The sequence below is a fragment of the Salvelinus namaycush genome, chromosome 16, assembly GCF_016432855.1.
Source record: "Salvelinus namaycush isolate Seneca chromosome 16, SaNama_1.0, whole genome shotgun sequence".
NCBI classification, from domain to species: Eukaryota; Metazoa; Chordata; class Actinopteri; order Salmoniformes; family Salmonidae; genus Salvelinus; species Salvelinus namaycush.
Genome location: NC_052322.1, coordinates 29947421 through 29963855, shown reverse-complemented (window position 1 = coordinate 29963855; position 16435 = coordinate 29947421). Strand labels below are relative to the sequence as shown.

At 41.5% G+C, this 16435-nt stretch overlaps 2 protein-coding genes across 2 annotated transcripts in view; one reads left to right on the top strand and one right to left on the bottom strand.

Annotated features, from left to right (window-relative positions):
* Positions 1-2475: 2475 nt before the first annotated feature.
* LOC120061296 (SPRY domain-containing protein 4-like) lies at positions 2476-4527 on the top strand. The gene is made up of 2 exons (XM_039011005.1): positions 2476-2697; positions 3522-4527. The coding sequence occupies exons 1-2, from the start codon at positions 2565-2567 to the stop codon at positions 4061-4063; spliced, it is 675 nt and encodes a 224-aa protein (XP_038866933.1). The 5' UTR covers positions 2476-2564; the 3' UTR covers positions 4064-4527.
* LOC120061297 (glutaminase kidney isoform, mitochondrial-like) overlaps positions 4518-16435 on the bottom strand; it is a 37178-nt gene continuing 25260 nt past the window's right edge. The window contains exons 7-18 of the mRNA XM_039011006.1: positions 13257-13336; positions 12103-12114; positions 11950-12008; positions 10308-10374; positions 10140-10190; positions 9326-9502; positions 8918-9049; positions 8581-8673; positions 6871-6932; positions 6513-6589; positions 6247-6310; positions 4518-5940 (exon numbers count right to left, since the gene is read on the bottom strand). Of these exons, the coding sequence (XP_038866934.1) occupies positions 5784-5940; positions 6247-6310; positions 6513-6589; positions 6871-6932; positions 8581-8673; positions 8918-9049; positions 9326-9502; positions 10140-10190; positions 10308-10374; positions 11950-12008; positions 12103-12114; positions 13257-13336 (1031 nt within the window). The 3' untranslated portion in view covers positions 4518-5783. The remainder of the gene's footprint in view (positions 5941-6246; positions 6311-6512; positions 6590-6870; positions 6933-8580; positions 8674-8917; positions 9050-9325; positions 9503-10139; positions 10191-10307; positions 10375-11949; positions 12009-12102; positions 12115-13256; positions 13337-16435) is intronic.

Here is a 16435-nt window from a genome sequence, read left to right as displayed (position 1 = left end):
ATAGCAGCAAAGGGGGAATCAACTCCATATTAAACGGCCATGATTTTGGAGTGAAATGTTTAACGAGCAGGGTTCCACACACTTCGGTCATGTAGTGCAGTGGTTCCCAAACTTTTTATAGTCCCGTACCCCTTCAAACATTCAACTTCCAGCTGCGTACCCCCTCTAGCACCAGGGTCAGCGTACACTCAAATGTTGTTTTTTGCCATCATTGTAAGCCTGCCACACACACACACTATACGATACATTTATTAAACATAAGAATGAGTGTGAATATTTGTCCCAACCCAGCTTGTGGGAAGTGACAAAGAGCTCTTATAGGACCAGGGCATAGATAATAATAATAATAATCAATAATTTTGCTCTTTATTTAACTATCTTACATATAAAACCTTATTTGTTCATCGAAAATTGTGAATAACTCACCACAGGTTAATGAGAAGGGTGTGCTTGAAAGGATGCACATAACCCTCAATGTTGGGTTGTATTGGAGAGAGTCTCAGTCTTAAATCATTTTCCACACACAGTCTGTGCCTGTATTTCGTTTTCATACTAGTGAGGGCCGAGAATCCAGTCTCACATAGGTACGTGATTGCAAAGGGCATCAGTTTCTTAACAGCGCGATTTGCCAAGGCAGGATATTCTGAGCACAGCCCAATCCAGAAATCTGGCAGTGGGTTCTGATTAAATTCAATTTTCACAGAACCGCTTGTTGCAATTTCGATGAGGCTCTCTTGTTCCGATATCAGTAAGTGGACTAGAGGCAGGGCATGAAAGGGATAACGAATCCAGTTGTTTGTGTCATCCTTTTCGGGAAAGTACCTGCGTAATTGTGTACCCAACTCACTCAGGTGCTTCTCTATATCACATTTGACATTGTCCGTCATTTTGAGTTCATTTGCACACAAATCATACAATGCTGGAGTGACCTGTGTGTTGTCCTTGTTAATGCAGACTCCAATTTCTTAATCATAGCCTCAATTTTGTCCCGCACATTAAATATAGTTGCGGAGAGTCCCTGTAATCCCAGATTCAGATCATTCAGGCAAGAAAAAAACATCACCCAGATAGGCCAGTCGTGTGAGAAACTCATCATCATGCAAGTGGTTAGCAAAGTTAACCATTTTCACTGTAGTGTCCAAAACGTCTTTCAAGCTGTCAGACATTCCCTTGGCAGCAAGAGCCTCTCGGTGGATGCTGCAGTGTACCCAAGTGGCGTCGGGAGCAACTGCTTGCACGCGCGTTACCACTCCACTATGTCTCCCTGCCATGGCTTTTACTCAGTACAGATACCAATACATCTTGACCACCAAAGTTCATTTGATGTCACAAAGCTGTCCAGTACTTTAAAAATACCCTCTTCTGTTGTCCTAGTTTACAGTGGTTTGCAGAAGAAGATGTCTTCCTTAATTGACCCCCCATAAACGTAGTGGACATGTGCCAGGCCCGCCACGTCTGTTGACTCATCCAGCTGTAACGCATAGTATTCACTGGCTTGTATGCGAAGCAGTAATTGTTTCAAAACATCTCCTGGAAGAATTAAGTCCTCCACAATAGTATGGGCCTTGCCTGTCCTAGCCACTCAGTAGCTCGCCATATAAGACACTTCTAGCCCCTTCTTATTAATGGTATCTGTTGCTTTTATACATGTCGTACTACTCAAAAGTCGTCTTAATTCTCGCTCAAAAAACTCTGTCTTATTTTTCAAATTGGCATTTTTTGTTTCTAAATGTCTGCGCAAGGGTGAAGGTTTCATCAAGTTGTGAGATAGTACTTTTGCACATATAACACACTGTGACTGAAGAAAGGCACTACTCCCAATATAGGTGAACCCCAAATCAATCAATATAGTTCTCATCATATTTTCGCCTCTTCGATGGTCCAACGTCCCTGTCTGTTATTCGGTGCTTTCCCGGGTAAGGGGGCAGTAGGTCTTTGGCTGCATCAGATTCACAAATATCAGGGTCCATGCTAGCTGGGCTAACAACAAATGTAGAATTACTGATGCTAGCATTGGATGTGCTCGTGGAAGCAGAACAACTTGTGTCGTGACAGGTGCAGGTGTAGTACTGCTGGTAGTAGTACTAATCACCCAAATGTATAGCCCCGTTGGAAAATATAAAATGGACTGTTTGAAAATGTGAACATTTTTAAAATGTTATTTTTTTAATGTTAATCACATTTTTATTTGGCGTACCCCTGACAGCATTGCGCATACCCTTGGGGGTAGGCCGTTGGTCTGGGAGGATTAGGATTAGATAGAGTAAATAGTGGAACAGGGTGGTATTACATTTTTTTAGAGAGAGGGCTAATAGTTGGCAGGGTAATTTTTCCTTTTCCCCTATTTTATAGTACCGTATCAAAAATAATTGAATGTAGGTAGGCCGTGAATTGTCTCACACTCCCTCCAGTACAATAGGTGGCGGTGTAGGCACCTTAAATTCGATGCGATCCGGACAACACAATCCCAAAGAAGAAGAAGAATTGTTTTCGATGTTTAAAGACAACCTGAGTGAACTACCTTAATTTTGTCCACCATCTTTGGCTCTGCATTGTAAGTGAATATGGCGATGCTCTTTGGCATGGGACATTATTGTTGCCTGGCAGGACGAGTTGTGAGCGCACTGTCCCGCAGACAAACGCGTGGTACGCTTCTTCCAGCGACAAGATGGTATAGCACCCAAACGACTTGCAATAGTGAGTAGAAACTTACACTGCGACTGCAAGGTCCCACTGAGCGACGCGCCCTTTGCTATGCATTAGTTTTAGCGCATAGCATATTTGAGGTCCGAGCAGGGGAGATTGCATAATAACAATTCTGACCACGCTCACGACCACCTACTTGTATTGCCTTGACATCCACACGTGTGTAGACGATTTTTGTGCGTCAATTAACTTTAGTTTTGAAATCTGACATTTTACCAAGTTTACAACAGAACATAGTTTTGAAACTGTTGGTTACATTGTGGTTGGAAGGGCAAGTAAACTGCATTTCAGCGTTCTATAGTGTAGTTGAATACGGTAACTCAAATCGGTTCGATAGTACATCACTGGTGGTTTTACATGTAGGCCACATTCGCGATCCTCTGACGGTGGCCAACTTCAAACAAAAACAATTATTGATAGGTGGCTGCCAGTATGAGATGTCATGCCGATCATAAATACCCGACGTCCTGCCAGCTACGGTGACATTGTGTTGATTAACAACGTAGATTTCAATTATCGACAGGACGTCACCCTGTTAACGCTTTGGGTGAGTTAAATAAGTTTAATTAACAATTTATTAGCCTGTTATGCAAGATAAAGGGAATATTTATTTAATGTTAAGATATCGCATGGCATTTATGTCTCCACTTTCACCAAGCAATAGCCTATGTATTTGCTCTCTAGAGCAAGGTTTCCCAATCTCCTTGCACGTTATGTTTTTTTCACTAGCACTACACAGCTATTTTAAAATAATCAAAGCTTGATGATTAGTTGGTTAGTTTATCTATTAATCATTTCTGATGTTCTCTCTGTAGAGCTGCAGTTTAAGCTGGATGACAGGACAGCCCACAGCAGTCTGGACCTCTTTAAGAAGGACACAGGTGTCATCTACCGCATCTTGGGCCTAGACCCCAGCCATGTCCAACAAAACCCTGAGCGCTTCCGGGATTGGGCCGTGGTGTTCGGAGACGGGCAAATCACAGGTGGCCGCCACTACTGGGAGGTGACGGTGGAGAAGTCCTCAGAGTTCCGTTTGGGTGTGGCCTTGGTGGCAATGTCAAGGGATGACTGTGTGGGCACCAACAGCTCCTCCTGGGTGTTCGGCTATGTCCAGCGCAAGTGGTTTGCAATGACAACCAACCAGAGGGTGCCGGTGACTCTGGTGGGGAAGCCTGACCGCGTGGGCATCCTGTTGGACTACGAGGCCGGCGTGATAAGCCTGGTGGACATCCCAAAGGCCAAGGTGATCCACAGCATGAGGGCCATGTTCAGGGGGCCTCTCTGCCCAGCGTTTGGCTTGTGGGATGGAGAGCTGCTTACACACTCAGGTCTGGGGGAGCCCGAAGGCTTGAAGTGAAGTATCTCTGTACTGATGATGACAATATGGTAGGGAGGTGGATAGTGGTGAGGGGGATGGGAATGGCAATGTATTTTCTGACAACTTGGTTTTTGTAAACTGAACACTTACAGCAGTTTGCACTTGAACATTTCTTTCAAAAGCAATATTCTCCATCAGAATTTGGAGATCAGGGAGTTTTTCCAGTATATCATTTCACTGCCATACAGGCTCAGGCAAACTCATCACAATAAGCCATTTTTTTGTTACCTCTTGTGTAATATTTTTTCAGTGTGAAATAAATGGCAACAATATGTAGCTGTCTTGTGTGTAACAAGAGATCATTAGGTACTGGGAATGTTACTGTTGCTTAAAGTCCTGACATTCTCCATTATCTTGTCAAACTTGAATTAAACCATGCCTTTTTTTAGCCTTTTGATATGCTGAAATTGTATGCCAAAATAAAAACCTTTGCAAATTTTCAATAATTTATTTACAGCAGAGCATAACATACGGCAATCAAGCTCACATTTACAGTTTAACCTGAGGAAGCAGTCTGTAAAACAGCAGCACTTAATCACAGTAAGAAAATCCTGGATGCGTATCTTAGTTTTGATGTTATAGAACCAGTCTGTTCTGTAGTAAATAGACAACATTCATGTGCATATAACAGGACATGCTGATGAGACACTATCATACATGAATATTCATTAGTCTCAATCACTCATCACATTTAAACATGTTTCTATATTAACATAAAAGTTAATTATTCACACAAGGAGAAAAGACCAGAATTAAAATAGTTATATCCCATCCTCACAATACATGGCTTATAGTTCACTCATATCTTCAGACCTGCTTATGAAATGGTTCTACTTCCTATTGAGGTAGATTAATATGTAATGTTATGCGGTGTCAAAATCCCTTAAAATATTAATGCTCATACATGATTTAAAAACAGAAAACATTGTATAAATAAATTAGACACTGGTGGCATATATACATAACATGTGCATCACTGGCAATTTTAAGTAAGGACAAAGTATGTGTGTACATATAAATCAATATCTGCCAAGTTCACCTGAGTGGTATACCGCAATGCCTTAGCCAGCTAACTTGCCAAAATATTCTGAAATAACTTTAAATAAAAATAAATAAAAAAGAAGCATGAAATGCGCATGGTCTGACTGACTCAACAATCAAAAACATACCTAAGTTTAGGTTTCTTAATGAACCAGAAAACCAATAGTTATTTCTGGTTGTTAATCAAAGTTAGCTGACTAATGCATTGATCCTGCTTTTTAGTATACCCCTCTGACTAGCAACTGATCACTTGTTGGTGCCATATCGACTTTATACAGTGCTACAGTGATTCTGTCCACTCCTGAAGACTCCTAAAGCTTTTATGTGCAGCAACCTGGACAAAAAAAGTGTGCATGGGACCTTTATACATAGTGACGTGTGACCATATCAAATATACTCACTCACTTAGCTACAACTCTTCATGATTCTTGGCACAAAATGGCTGCATTTCATTATGAAACATTGTCACCTATCTACTTGAGAAGAGGTAAGTTCACCTGCTTTCCGCCATATTGCTTTAACCGACCCAGTCTTATCAGATCTGTTATGGGGAGTGCTAGTGAACAAGGATATTGGGGAAGGGCACAACTATCTGGAATGAAACTGCCAGTGCCTCTTGTATTAAATACAATATGGTTAGACATCTCTCCTGTCTAGCTCAAACCACAACCTTCACTGTGTCTAATTTTCTCTGGTCTTCGGTTTTTGACTGGGACCCATTACTGCATAGGTACATCTGCTGGTACTCCGTCAAGACCGACACCACCCCGTCCCGACCAAACTGCCTGGCGTCATCCAGGGGTGTGTTTCCCCACCTGATAGAGAGCACGATATAAGCGGTAATGAAAAAGCATTGAAATACTGCTGCAGAGGCAAATGTGATGAAAGGCAAAGGAAACAAGGGATGGTGTGCTAAGTAATGCTCCGACTGAGTCTCAGAACAAATCAGGTCATAATAGCCCTTGACTAGTCTGGTGTAGTTGGGTGATTTTAAAGACCTGGACACTTTTAAAACCACCAGTCTCCATTATGCATGCCTGAAGGACCTTTACAATGGAACATCTCTCAAAGATGTGTGAGTTATTAAAAGTGACATGCAGATGATGAAGTGGTGTCCCTACCTGTCCTTTATATGGGGGTTCACTTTACACATCTCTGTTAGGAAGATCACTGCTTCCACATGACCTGAACAAACAGGAAGGAAGTATTCAATCTCAATATAAGGCAACCAACCATTGATGCATTCACATATCTATAGTTATCCCAGCGAAGCCATCCACTCCAATTAAACCAAAGCAGACACACTTGAATTACAACTCTGAACAATAAGGTGAAGTACATGTTATGTGGGAGAACAGTATTATCCCTGAAAAATATTTAGGTTCACCTTCGGCTGATGCCACGTGGAGACCTGTACGAGAATCATAGTCTTTCTCTTCCATGTCCACAGCCGAGAGAGCAAACCTAAAGGAGAGGACATGAGCGAGAGAAGGAAGAAAAGAAGAGTATAGTGAAAGGTTAATTGGAATGACAGATGGTGTAATTATGAAGTTAACTGAAATTGATTTGATACCAGGGGTGGTCTGTTCCATGCTGCACATAAATTAATTATTGAAGCCATATTCTTCTTGCCTATCTGGCGCCAGAGCTTGCTTATGAAAAGGCAAACTACATTTTCTGGTAAATCAGAAGGACCAACTATAATGGCTTAGGTTTATATAACTATCTGAAAATTCTGTCTTTACCTCCTCAGGGCAGAGACATCACCACTGTAAGCTGCAAACATCAGGTTAACCACTGACTTGTTCTGATGGGTCAGAAGAAAACATCACAATTATGGGTTATCAACATAGAAGGATATTGAAGCACAGTGATGTTTCAGATATTGTGGCGGAAGCATAAACACTAAACATGAATGTTCCCAAGAGGTATACTTGAGAAACATTTAGTATACTTAGGGCCCGATTCTGACTTAGGAAATTATGCCTTTATTATGCACATCTCAGTAGTTGGTATTCAGACTTACCGTATGAAGGTGTGTAATGGGCTTTGCAGGTGTGACTCCCTTGCGCGCTCTGAATAAATGTCATTCAACCGCTGAAAACCCTTCCACTTGCTGGCCAACAGATTTACTATTAAATACGGTTTTCAGTATATTTATCTTAAGCCATCCATTTCAATACGATGTTCCCACAATTAGAATTTGTCGAGAGACTAGAATAAATCAAGAGAACAGGTTCAGAAAATAAGGATCAATGACATAATGCCATCTATGCATCTTGGTCTTAGTTTCAACACCAACTGGTAAATTAAAAAATACTCAGACCTTGTAGATTATTTAGGCAACTGTCAGGGTAAGGAAAGTATGTATGAAACTTTTTTTTAAACTGGTTTGGAGAGCCTTTATGCACACAATTTATTGTTGAATAAAAATACAGTGGTTTCATTCATCCTGAAAGTTGTCATACTCAAATTCAATCCATGAAATCTTGTAAAAAAATGTTTTTTTAAGTTTACAATAGTAGCTGAACAAGTCCTATAAATAAATCTACTCTAATTCTCACTAAACATGGAACTGTATGACAACGGTCTAGTCGTCATGAACCGTGCGCCAGGCTACTGGTTTAAACTGCTACATGTCCCAAATTATTGCCCAATGTTAGCCTAATATGATCTACTAATGCTAGCGACCCTCAGGAATAACTTACATAGACGTGACAGAGGAAAGAAAGGTAAATGGTATGATGCTAAATTTAAGCTACAAATTTGAGAAAACTAACTAAAGTGACACTTATACATGTATGTGGCTCCCAAAAGTGTCTAATAATTAACATGATACAAATTGTAAAATAAAACAGAAAAGCCTGGGCATAGGCTATAATTAAAACATTCTAAAGCGCATACATCAACTTGGCAGGTTCAGCCCTACAGAAGCCTATCGTTTGGGTGTCCAAATGATTTCATAGAAATCACGGCTGCAACATTGATAGTCAATTAAAAAGGGATTTAATATTCCCTGCTATTTTGTTTTAATTATCATTTTGGAGGGGGAGGGTTACATGTTTGTTTTTTTATGCTTGGGGAGGGCCAAGTAAAGATATATTTTCCTCAGGGGGAGGTATAACTCACTCCCCTAGCTCTTATCCATGTATATGACAGTGCATGAACAATGCTGTTATTTCTATCAGAAAAAAGAAAGAAGATGCTTTTTCCACTTGGAACCAGCAGGTTCGCTCAACCTTATTCATGGTTTCCTTGCACGTAAAGGTGGTGGAATTACGAGGGAATTAAGTCAAGGTCAGTCAACCCGAACGAATAGTGGTTGACTTCTCATGCGTAAGTTCAAGGTCAGAATACGCATTGAGGGAAAAGTGCATAAAAAAGGAATAACGTAAAATTTTCGCACTCTTAACCCGGGTTGGAATCGGGACCTTAGTGCATACTCTATCCCTTACCCTATCATCAAGTGAGAGTCTGCGAGGGTCCAGCTTCCTTGCAAAGTGTCTCAGGTTGTCATAATTGTGGAAGTTGAAGATAGAAACCAGCTCCTGATCAATTAGCAGACAGAATGGGAAAAATGAGACAGATTGATCTATTATTCAATGTTCTATTCTTTTTTAATCTTCCAAATTTACAATGTCTAATACAGAAAAAAATATATACACTCAGGTATGACATTGAAATTACTTTTAATATATCAAAAAACAAGGTAATCAACGAGAATAAATATCTACTGCTGGGTATGGTAAAAACTTATGTCATAGGGGATTGAAATTCTTCTTGTCTGCATACCTGACAGAAGTGAATGCCTCGGACACTATTTCCGACATGGTCTAAGGGAGGAGACCAACACATTATTCCCATGATATTAGGGACCACCAGCAGCACTGCACCCGACACGCCAGATTTAGCAGGCAAGCCCACCTGGGAAAAAAGAAGAGACAAAAAGCAAGAATGAAGTTAAGTATGACACTTACCTTGTCTCATCTCTTTTAACTGCATTGATCTGACAACACAGGATAGGTGACAGCAACATGGCACCTCTGAGATAAAGGGGAACATTCTAATTTACCACATACAGTACGATAAACAAAGATATTGGATAAATGAAGATGAGATGGGGATGTCTCACTTTCTCTTCCGTCGCTGTGATAAGGTCACCTCAGGTCATTGACCTCTGTCTGTTTTTCAGTGACTCACATGGAAGGCGAACTGGCCAGAGAAGTCGTACATTCCGCAGGAGTGCATGAGGCTCAGGGTGTTCCGCACAGCCTCCGCACTTAGCACCCGCTCGCCTGTGATTGGACAGATGCCCCCGTTGGCCAGTGTGGCGGCCATGACACAGCCTGATTCACAGGTCACCTCAATGGAGCACAGCTGAGAGGAAAACAGAACAGTTGAGACCTCTGGTTTATTGTACAGTCAGGTTTGAGGAGTAACTGATTACATGTAATCTGTTACATATAATATGATTACAACATCAAAAAACAGTAAATGTAATCTCAGCAAAATTATTGTAATCAGATTACAGATACTTTTGAAAAACTAGATGATTACTTACTGGATTATTTTAAATTCAGAAAGAATGTTTGTAAAAAAACAAACATTATTACACCTTTTTGTTTTCTCAATGACATTCAATTCAGCATTGAAAAAAGGCACAAGTTTAAGTTTGTTCCACCTGAGCGAGTCTGACCATAAGTCAGAGACCACTATAATGATGCACCAAATGCATTTGATGGATCCTTTAAGTCTTCTTCTAATACCTCTTAAGGGGAAAGTAATCCAATAGTAACTGAAAGTAATCAGAATATGTTACAGAGTTTGGACAATCCATAAATTATGTTACTGATTCCAATTTTGGACAGGTAGCTAGTAACTGTAATGGAATACATTTAGAAAGTAACCTACCCACCCCTGTGTACAGGGTAGTACTTTACTCACATACAGAGTGTTTCCACCAGAGACAGCAACTAGGAATACAACAGCAAATCTCTTTAAACATGTGTCTCACCTGGAAGTAGAAATCAAGGGCTGCAATCATATCTGCATTCTCAGGAAAGCACTACCAGGCAAAATGAGAGAGAGGCCACAGTTTCAGGACAGGTAGTATAACTTATAGTTTTAGAGTTTAGAAATTGGTATAACTATTGAGAAGACTCTGTGAAGCTCAAACACTCACTTTTTTCTCCTTCAGGTAGTAACCAATAGCAAAATTCCTATCCCCGGTCTCCTTCTCTGATTGAAAACTTTGAAGGCAAATACATACAGTGGGCTTCAAAATTACTGGCACCCCTGACTGGCAATGCAAAAACAATACTTACAAAAATATAAACAATATAATTATAGAGATAAACTCAAAATACCAACATGTGAGAAATACCGTACTTTATTAATGTTTCAATGGAACCCACCAAAATCATTTATTGATTTAATTGAGAAAAAATATCAATGTCCTCCAAATCAAGGTTTCACAATTAATGGCACCCTTAAAGATTATTGTAAATAACATCTACCAAAAGTAAAATCAGGAATTAAATTCCACTTATTTAAGTTTATCTAAGTCTTAAGGAACTATATTGAGCTATTACATCACTTCCTGTTTCACAAGGGTATAAAAATGAGGTAACACGCATGCAATATCCCTTTGTCATCCAACACCATGAAGAAAACAAAATAACTGATATGAACAGTTAAAAAGCTCACGGATAGAGGACGCAAATGCATTTTGCCCCCCAGGATAGGGAGGAGAATGGTGAGAGAAACAACAAAATCCCCAAGAATCACTGTGAAAGAATTGCAGGCATTGGTGGCATCTCGGGGTCACCAGGTTTCAAAAAGCACCATCAGACGCCACCTCCACAACCACAGGCTCTTTGGAAGGGTTGCCTGAAGAAAGCCCTTTCTTACCCCAAGACACAAACGCAAGTGCTTGGAGTTTGCCAAACGTAATTTAATTTATGACTAGAAGACAGTGCTCTGGTCAGATGAGACCAAAATTAAACGTTTTGGTCAGATACAGCATCGGCATGTTTGGCGTCGAAAGTGAGATGCATGCAAGGAGAGGCACCTCATACCCACGGTGAAATATGGTGATGGGTCAATTATGTATTGTGGCTGTTTTAATTCCAGAGGTCCAGGGGCACTGGTTAAGATTGATGGCATAATGAATTCCACCAAGTATCAGGCAATTTTGGCTGACAATCTGGTTGCCTCTGCCTGGCTGGGACTTGGCCGTATGTGGACTTTCCAACAAGACAATGACCCAAAACATACCTCAAGATCCACACAGAAGTGGTTCTGTGACAACAAAATCAATGTTCTGCCATGGCCATCTCAGTCACCGGACCTCAATCCAATCGTACACCTGTCAGCTGAGTTGAAGAGGGCAGTTGATAAGCGCAAACCCAAGAATGTGAAGGAACTTGAAAGGATCTGCATATGGTCCAAAATCCTTCCAAATGTGTTCCTTAACCTTGTCAAACATTACAGGAAAAGACTCCATGCTGTTATCCTTGCCAGAGGTGGTTGCACTAAGTACTAAATGAAGAGTGCCAATAATTATTTTGGTGAAATGTATTTTGTATTCAATTATTGTATGATTTTGGTTGGTTCCATTGATGTTGGTATTTTGAGTTTCTCTCTATAATTATATTGTTTATATTTTTTTAAGTATTGTTTGTGCATTGCCAGTCAGGGATGCCAGTAATTTTGGAGCCCACTGAATTCAAAGCTGTTTATCACACCACAAATTACACTTACTGTATGGTCTGAAATGTTGAATAATTATATTTTCATACTATAATGTTCAATTTGACACTCACGTAGCGTTGCTGAAGCCCACATACTCTGTGCCAGCCATCTTCTTCAAGTATTCCGTTACCTACGATAAAAGATGTCAGTTTTTCCATTACATTTTTACTAATAAGAAGCAATTGTAGACACGTCAGAAGTCTGAAACCTTAAAGGATACTCACATAATCAAACCTCTGCCTTATTCGAGTTAGGCTGTAAAAAAGAAGAAGAAGGAAATCCCTTTAGTACAGTGTTCTTGTGCTGTAGTAATTCTGTATTGACACTATGCAGAGAGCTGTTCTGTCCCTAGGTGGCAGTGTTTGTGTATTTTGGCACCAACGGTACAGTGTACTGGTGAGTCAGACAGATTCTGGGTGGGTGTGCAGGGTAAGATTAGTTGCGGTATCCGTCTGTCTGTCTGTCTGTCTGTCTGCGTGATGTGATGTGTATAACATGGGCTAGCAGCTCGGGGGCAGATTATTGCCCTGCTTAAGTTTCAGGGTCCAGTGAAATATCACCAGGAAGTCGTAAAGTCACCAAAACGGGCAGGGAATGGTACTTCCCCGTTGAGTGGTCCTCAATGAATAGGTTTCTTCAAATGTGGTTGGGCTGGGCTTATTGGTCAGTGATACTCTGATGAAGTGCTCCTGAGTGATGACACGTCTTTCCACTCATAACTTCAGAGAGTTCTGCGCTCTCTGAAAGATCAAGTGAACTTTGCGCAATATTTATGAATGAATTGCATAAACTCCAAATAAAACGTGCTAGGAGTGCTACACTTAATTGGAAGAGTACAAGTCCTTCCCTCAACTTGCCCAGTGCAGTATGTGCTATAGACTATTAGCCAATGAAATGACTCATCCATCTCAATCTGTTCTCTCTTCCTGTACTTAAAGTTGTCAAAGACATACATTATAATACTTATGATTGTCAGACATAAACACACACCCACCCACCCAAGCACACATACAGTCTCTCACCCACAGACAAACACGCCTTTTCTTCCCAACTGTCTCATTGGCCTGGCTAACACATACACACATCAGCTGGAGATAGTTTACTGACCTCTGTCCACACTGTATTGGGCCATAGGGTGAATTGGTCAATGATTGAGGGTGGTCTGATTGTGACACTTGGCTGTACTAGTTACGACAGATTTCCTGATTTCCTGTATATTTGATGTTGGAGTGGATTTGGTGTACAACAGTTTGCACTCATGTGCAATGCTTAATCTGTGTGCATGTAATGTACTCCTGATATTATTTAAATTAGCTAGCAAAGATTTTATCTATGCTCTCATTCTAAAACCTCATGAAAGGTTATAGGAGATTATAACATCACCCAGGAATCCCCTTACCTTGAGCAGAGAACTGATGACGATAGCCCCCGCGTTCACCATAGGGTTGTGTGGTTTATCTGTCCAACGAGAGAGAGGACAATGTTATCACTGTCGTGCACTCCACCACCATATAACCTAAAGATATGGCCGCTTTATAAAGTGAACACGTATGTGCGTGCCAGAGGTGAACATGTGTAATGACACCTAGCCAGCCTTAGCCAGCTTAGAGGGAACCTGCAGATAAGATGTCTTGACTGGTTAATGATCAGATGTCCTGTTCTTGCTTGTTCCTGCTCTATCGACTGTATCTCACCAGTCAAGACCTACAGCATATTGTAATCATTGATCAAGTCGATTGGTACTTTCCCTGTTTCTCAATCACCTCCCACTGGGCAAAGACTAGTTGAATCAATGTGGTATCCACGTCATTGCAGCCCAAAAAAATAATTGTGATGATGCTGAATCAATGTGGGGAAATTATTGGATTTGCAAAAAGTCAATGTAAGAGCATTTACAAAAAAATGTAACACAACTTTTAACCTAAATCCAATCTCATGGGGAAGTTTTTTGTTGATTTCATGTTGAATTCACGTTAGTTGACAAAAACCAAATTTCAATCAAAACTAGACGTTGAACTGACATCTGTTTCCAGTGGGCTGTAGTTGCAGAGAGGTTGGTTGTCTTCTCTTTACACAATTGTTCACTGAAATGTGTAATTATTTGCTTCCAGTGTAATTAACTATTTACTATCCTACGATTGAGTTAGCTTAGATCAGGAGATAGGGTCAGAGATATAATTTTCGTTCAGATATTTTTTATTGAACACACACAAGAATGGTGTATAGGTATAAAAGACAGGTATACAATTCTTATCTAAACATAAAAGAGCAGACAGAAACAACAAGACCCAGAGTTCTGGGTACAAAACAAATATTACAAAACAAGACATACAGAACTAGGACAGGTAGAAAGAAAGAGGGTAGATGTCCCCCCCCTTTATCCCTCCCCCACTTCTTTCCCCCCTTTATCTCTTCCCCTTATTCCCCTCCCGACTGCTCGGGTGGCGGTGCCAGCACATGCTGCCCAAAGGTGGATTAAAATATTACAATTGAGAGTGCGTTAAAAAGTACAAATTCACAGCGCCGAACGGGCCAAGTAAGAGAGGAAAGGTTGCCAGATTTGATCAAATGTTGATAATTTATTGTTCAGTATATATCTAATTCTTTCTAAGTGTACAGTGTTTGCCAATTCGCTGAGCCATATTTTGGTAGTGGGCGCTTCCCTCCTTTTCCAAAACAACAAGATTAGTTTTTTTGCCGAAATGAGACTGTAAGAGATGAGTTGTTTTTGAGGGTTGGTTAATCTGTTTAGGGAATCAGACACTCCCAGGATTATCAGAAGCGGGTCTGGGTCAATTGAAGTCTCCAGAACTTCAGAGAGGATCCTAAAAATTCCACACCAATAACCATACAAGCTAGAACATAGGGCAAAGCAGTGGAGTAGTGTACCCTGTGCAGCCTGACATGTATCACACATAGGGGATGTATCAGGAAATATCCTATGCAGTTTGGTTTTGGAATAGTGTAATCTGTGTAATACCTTGAATTGTATGAGACGATGTCTGGAGTTAATGGAGCAGGTGTGGATATACTCCAAGCTATCTTCCCAGTCTGCCACCGAAATGTCAGTCCTTAGTTCTTCCTCCCATTTTGCCTTAATGGCATCTGTAGAAGGTGTGCTAACAGATTGAAAAGCATCATATAGACGAGATATCAGTTTGTCTGAGGTGGGGGATGTTTTTATGCATCCGTCAAACATGGAAGGCTTAGCGTTCCCAAATGTTGGGGGGTGTTTTCTAACATAGTCTCTGATTTGTAGGTATCTGAAAAAGTTACTTCTGGGAAGATTATAAGTTTCCCTCAGCAACTCAAAGGAAGCAAAGGTCCCTTCTATATACACTGCTCAAAAAAATAAAAGGGAACACTTAAACAACACAATGTAACTCCAAGTCAATCACACTTCTGTGAAATCAAACTGTCCACTTAGGAAGCAACACTGATTGACAATAAATTTCACATGCTGTTGTGCAAATGGAATAGACAACAGGTGGAAATTATAGGCAATTAGCAAGACACCCCCAATAAAGGAGTGGTTCTGCAGGTGGTGACCACAGACCACTTCTCAGTTCCTATGCTTCCTGGCTGATGTTTTGGTCACTTTTGAATGCTGGCGGTGCTTTCACTCTAGTGGTAGCATGAGACGGAGTCTACAACCCACACAAGTGGCTCAGGTAGTGCAGCTCATCCAGGATGGCACATCAATGTGAGCTGTGGCAAGAAGGTTTGCTGTGTCTGTCAGCGTAGTGTCCAGAGCATGGAGGCGCTACCAGGAGACAGGCCAGTACATCAGGAGACGTGGAGGAGGCCGTAGGAGGGCAACAACCCAGCAGCAGGACCGCTACCTCCGCCTTTGTGCAAGGAGGAGCAGGAGGAGCACTGCCAGAGCCCTGCAAAATGACCTCCAGCAGGCCACAAATGTGCATGTGTCTGCTCAAACGGTCAGAAACAGACTCCATGAGGGTGGTATGAGGGCCCGACGTCCACAGGTGGGGGTTGTGCTTACAGCCCAACACCGTGCAGGACGTTTGGCATTTGCCAGAGAACACCAAGATTGGCAAATTCGCCACTGGCGCCCTGTGCTCTTCACAGATGAAAGCAGGTTCACACTGAGCACATGTGACAGACATGACAGAGTCTGGAGACGCCGTAGAGAACGTTCTGCTGCCTGCAACATCCTCCAGCATGACCGGTTTGGCGGTGGGTCAATCATGGTGTGGGGTGGCATTTCTTTGGGGGGCCGCACAGCCCTCCATGTGCTCGCCAGAGGTAGCCTGACTGCCATTAGGTACCGAGATAAGATCCTCAGACCCCTTGTGAGACCATATGCTGGTGCGGTTGGCCCTGGGTTCCTCCTAATGCAAGACAATGCTAGACCTCATGTGGCTGGAGTGTGTCAGCAGTTCCTGCAAGAGGAAGGCATTGATGCTATGGACTGGCCCGCCCGTTCCCCAGACCTGAATCCAATTGAGCACATCTGGGACATCATGTCTCGCTCCATCCACCAACGTCACGTTGCACGACAGACTGTCCAGGAGTTGGCGGATGCTTTAGTCCAGG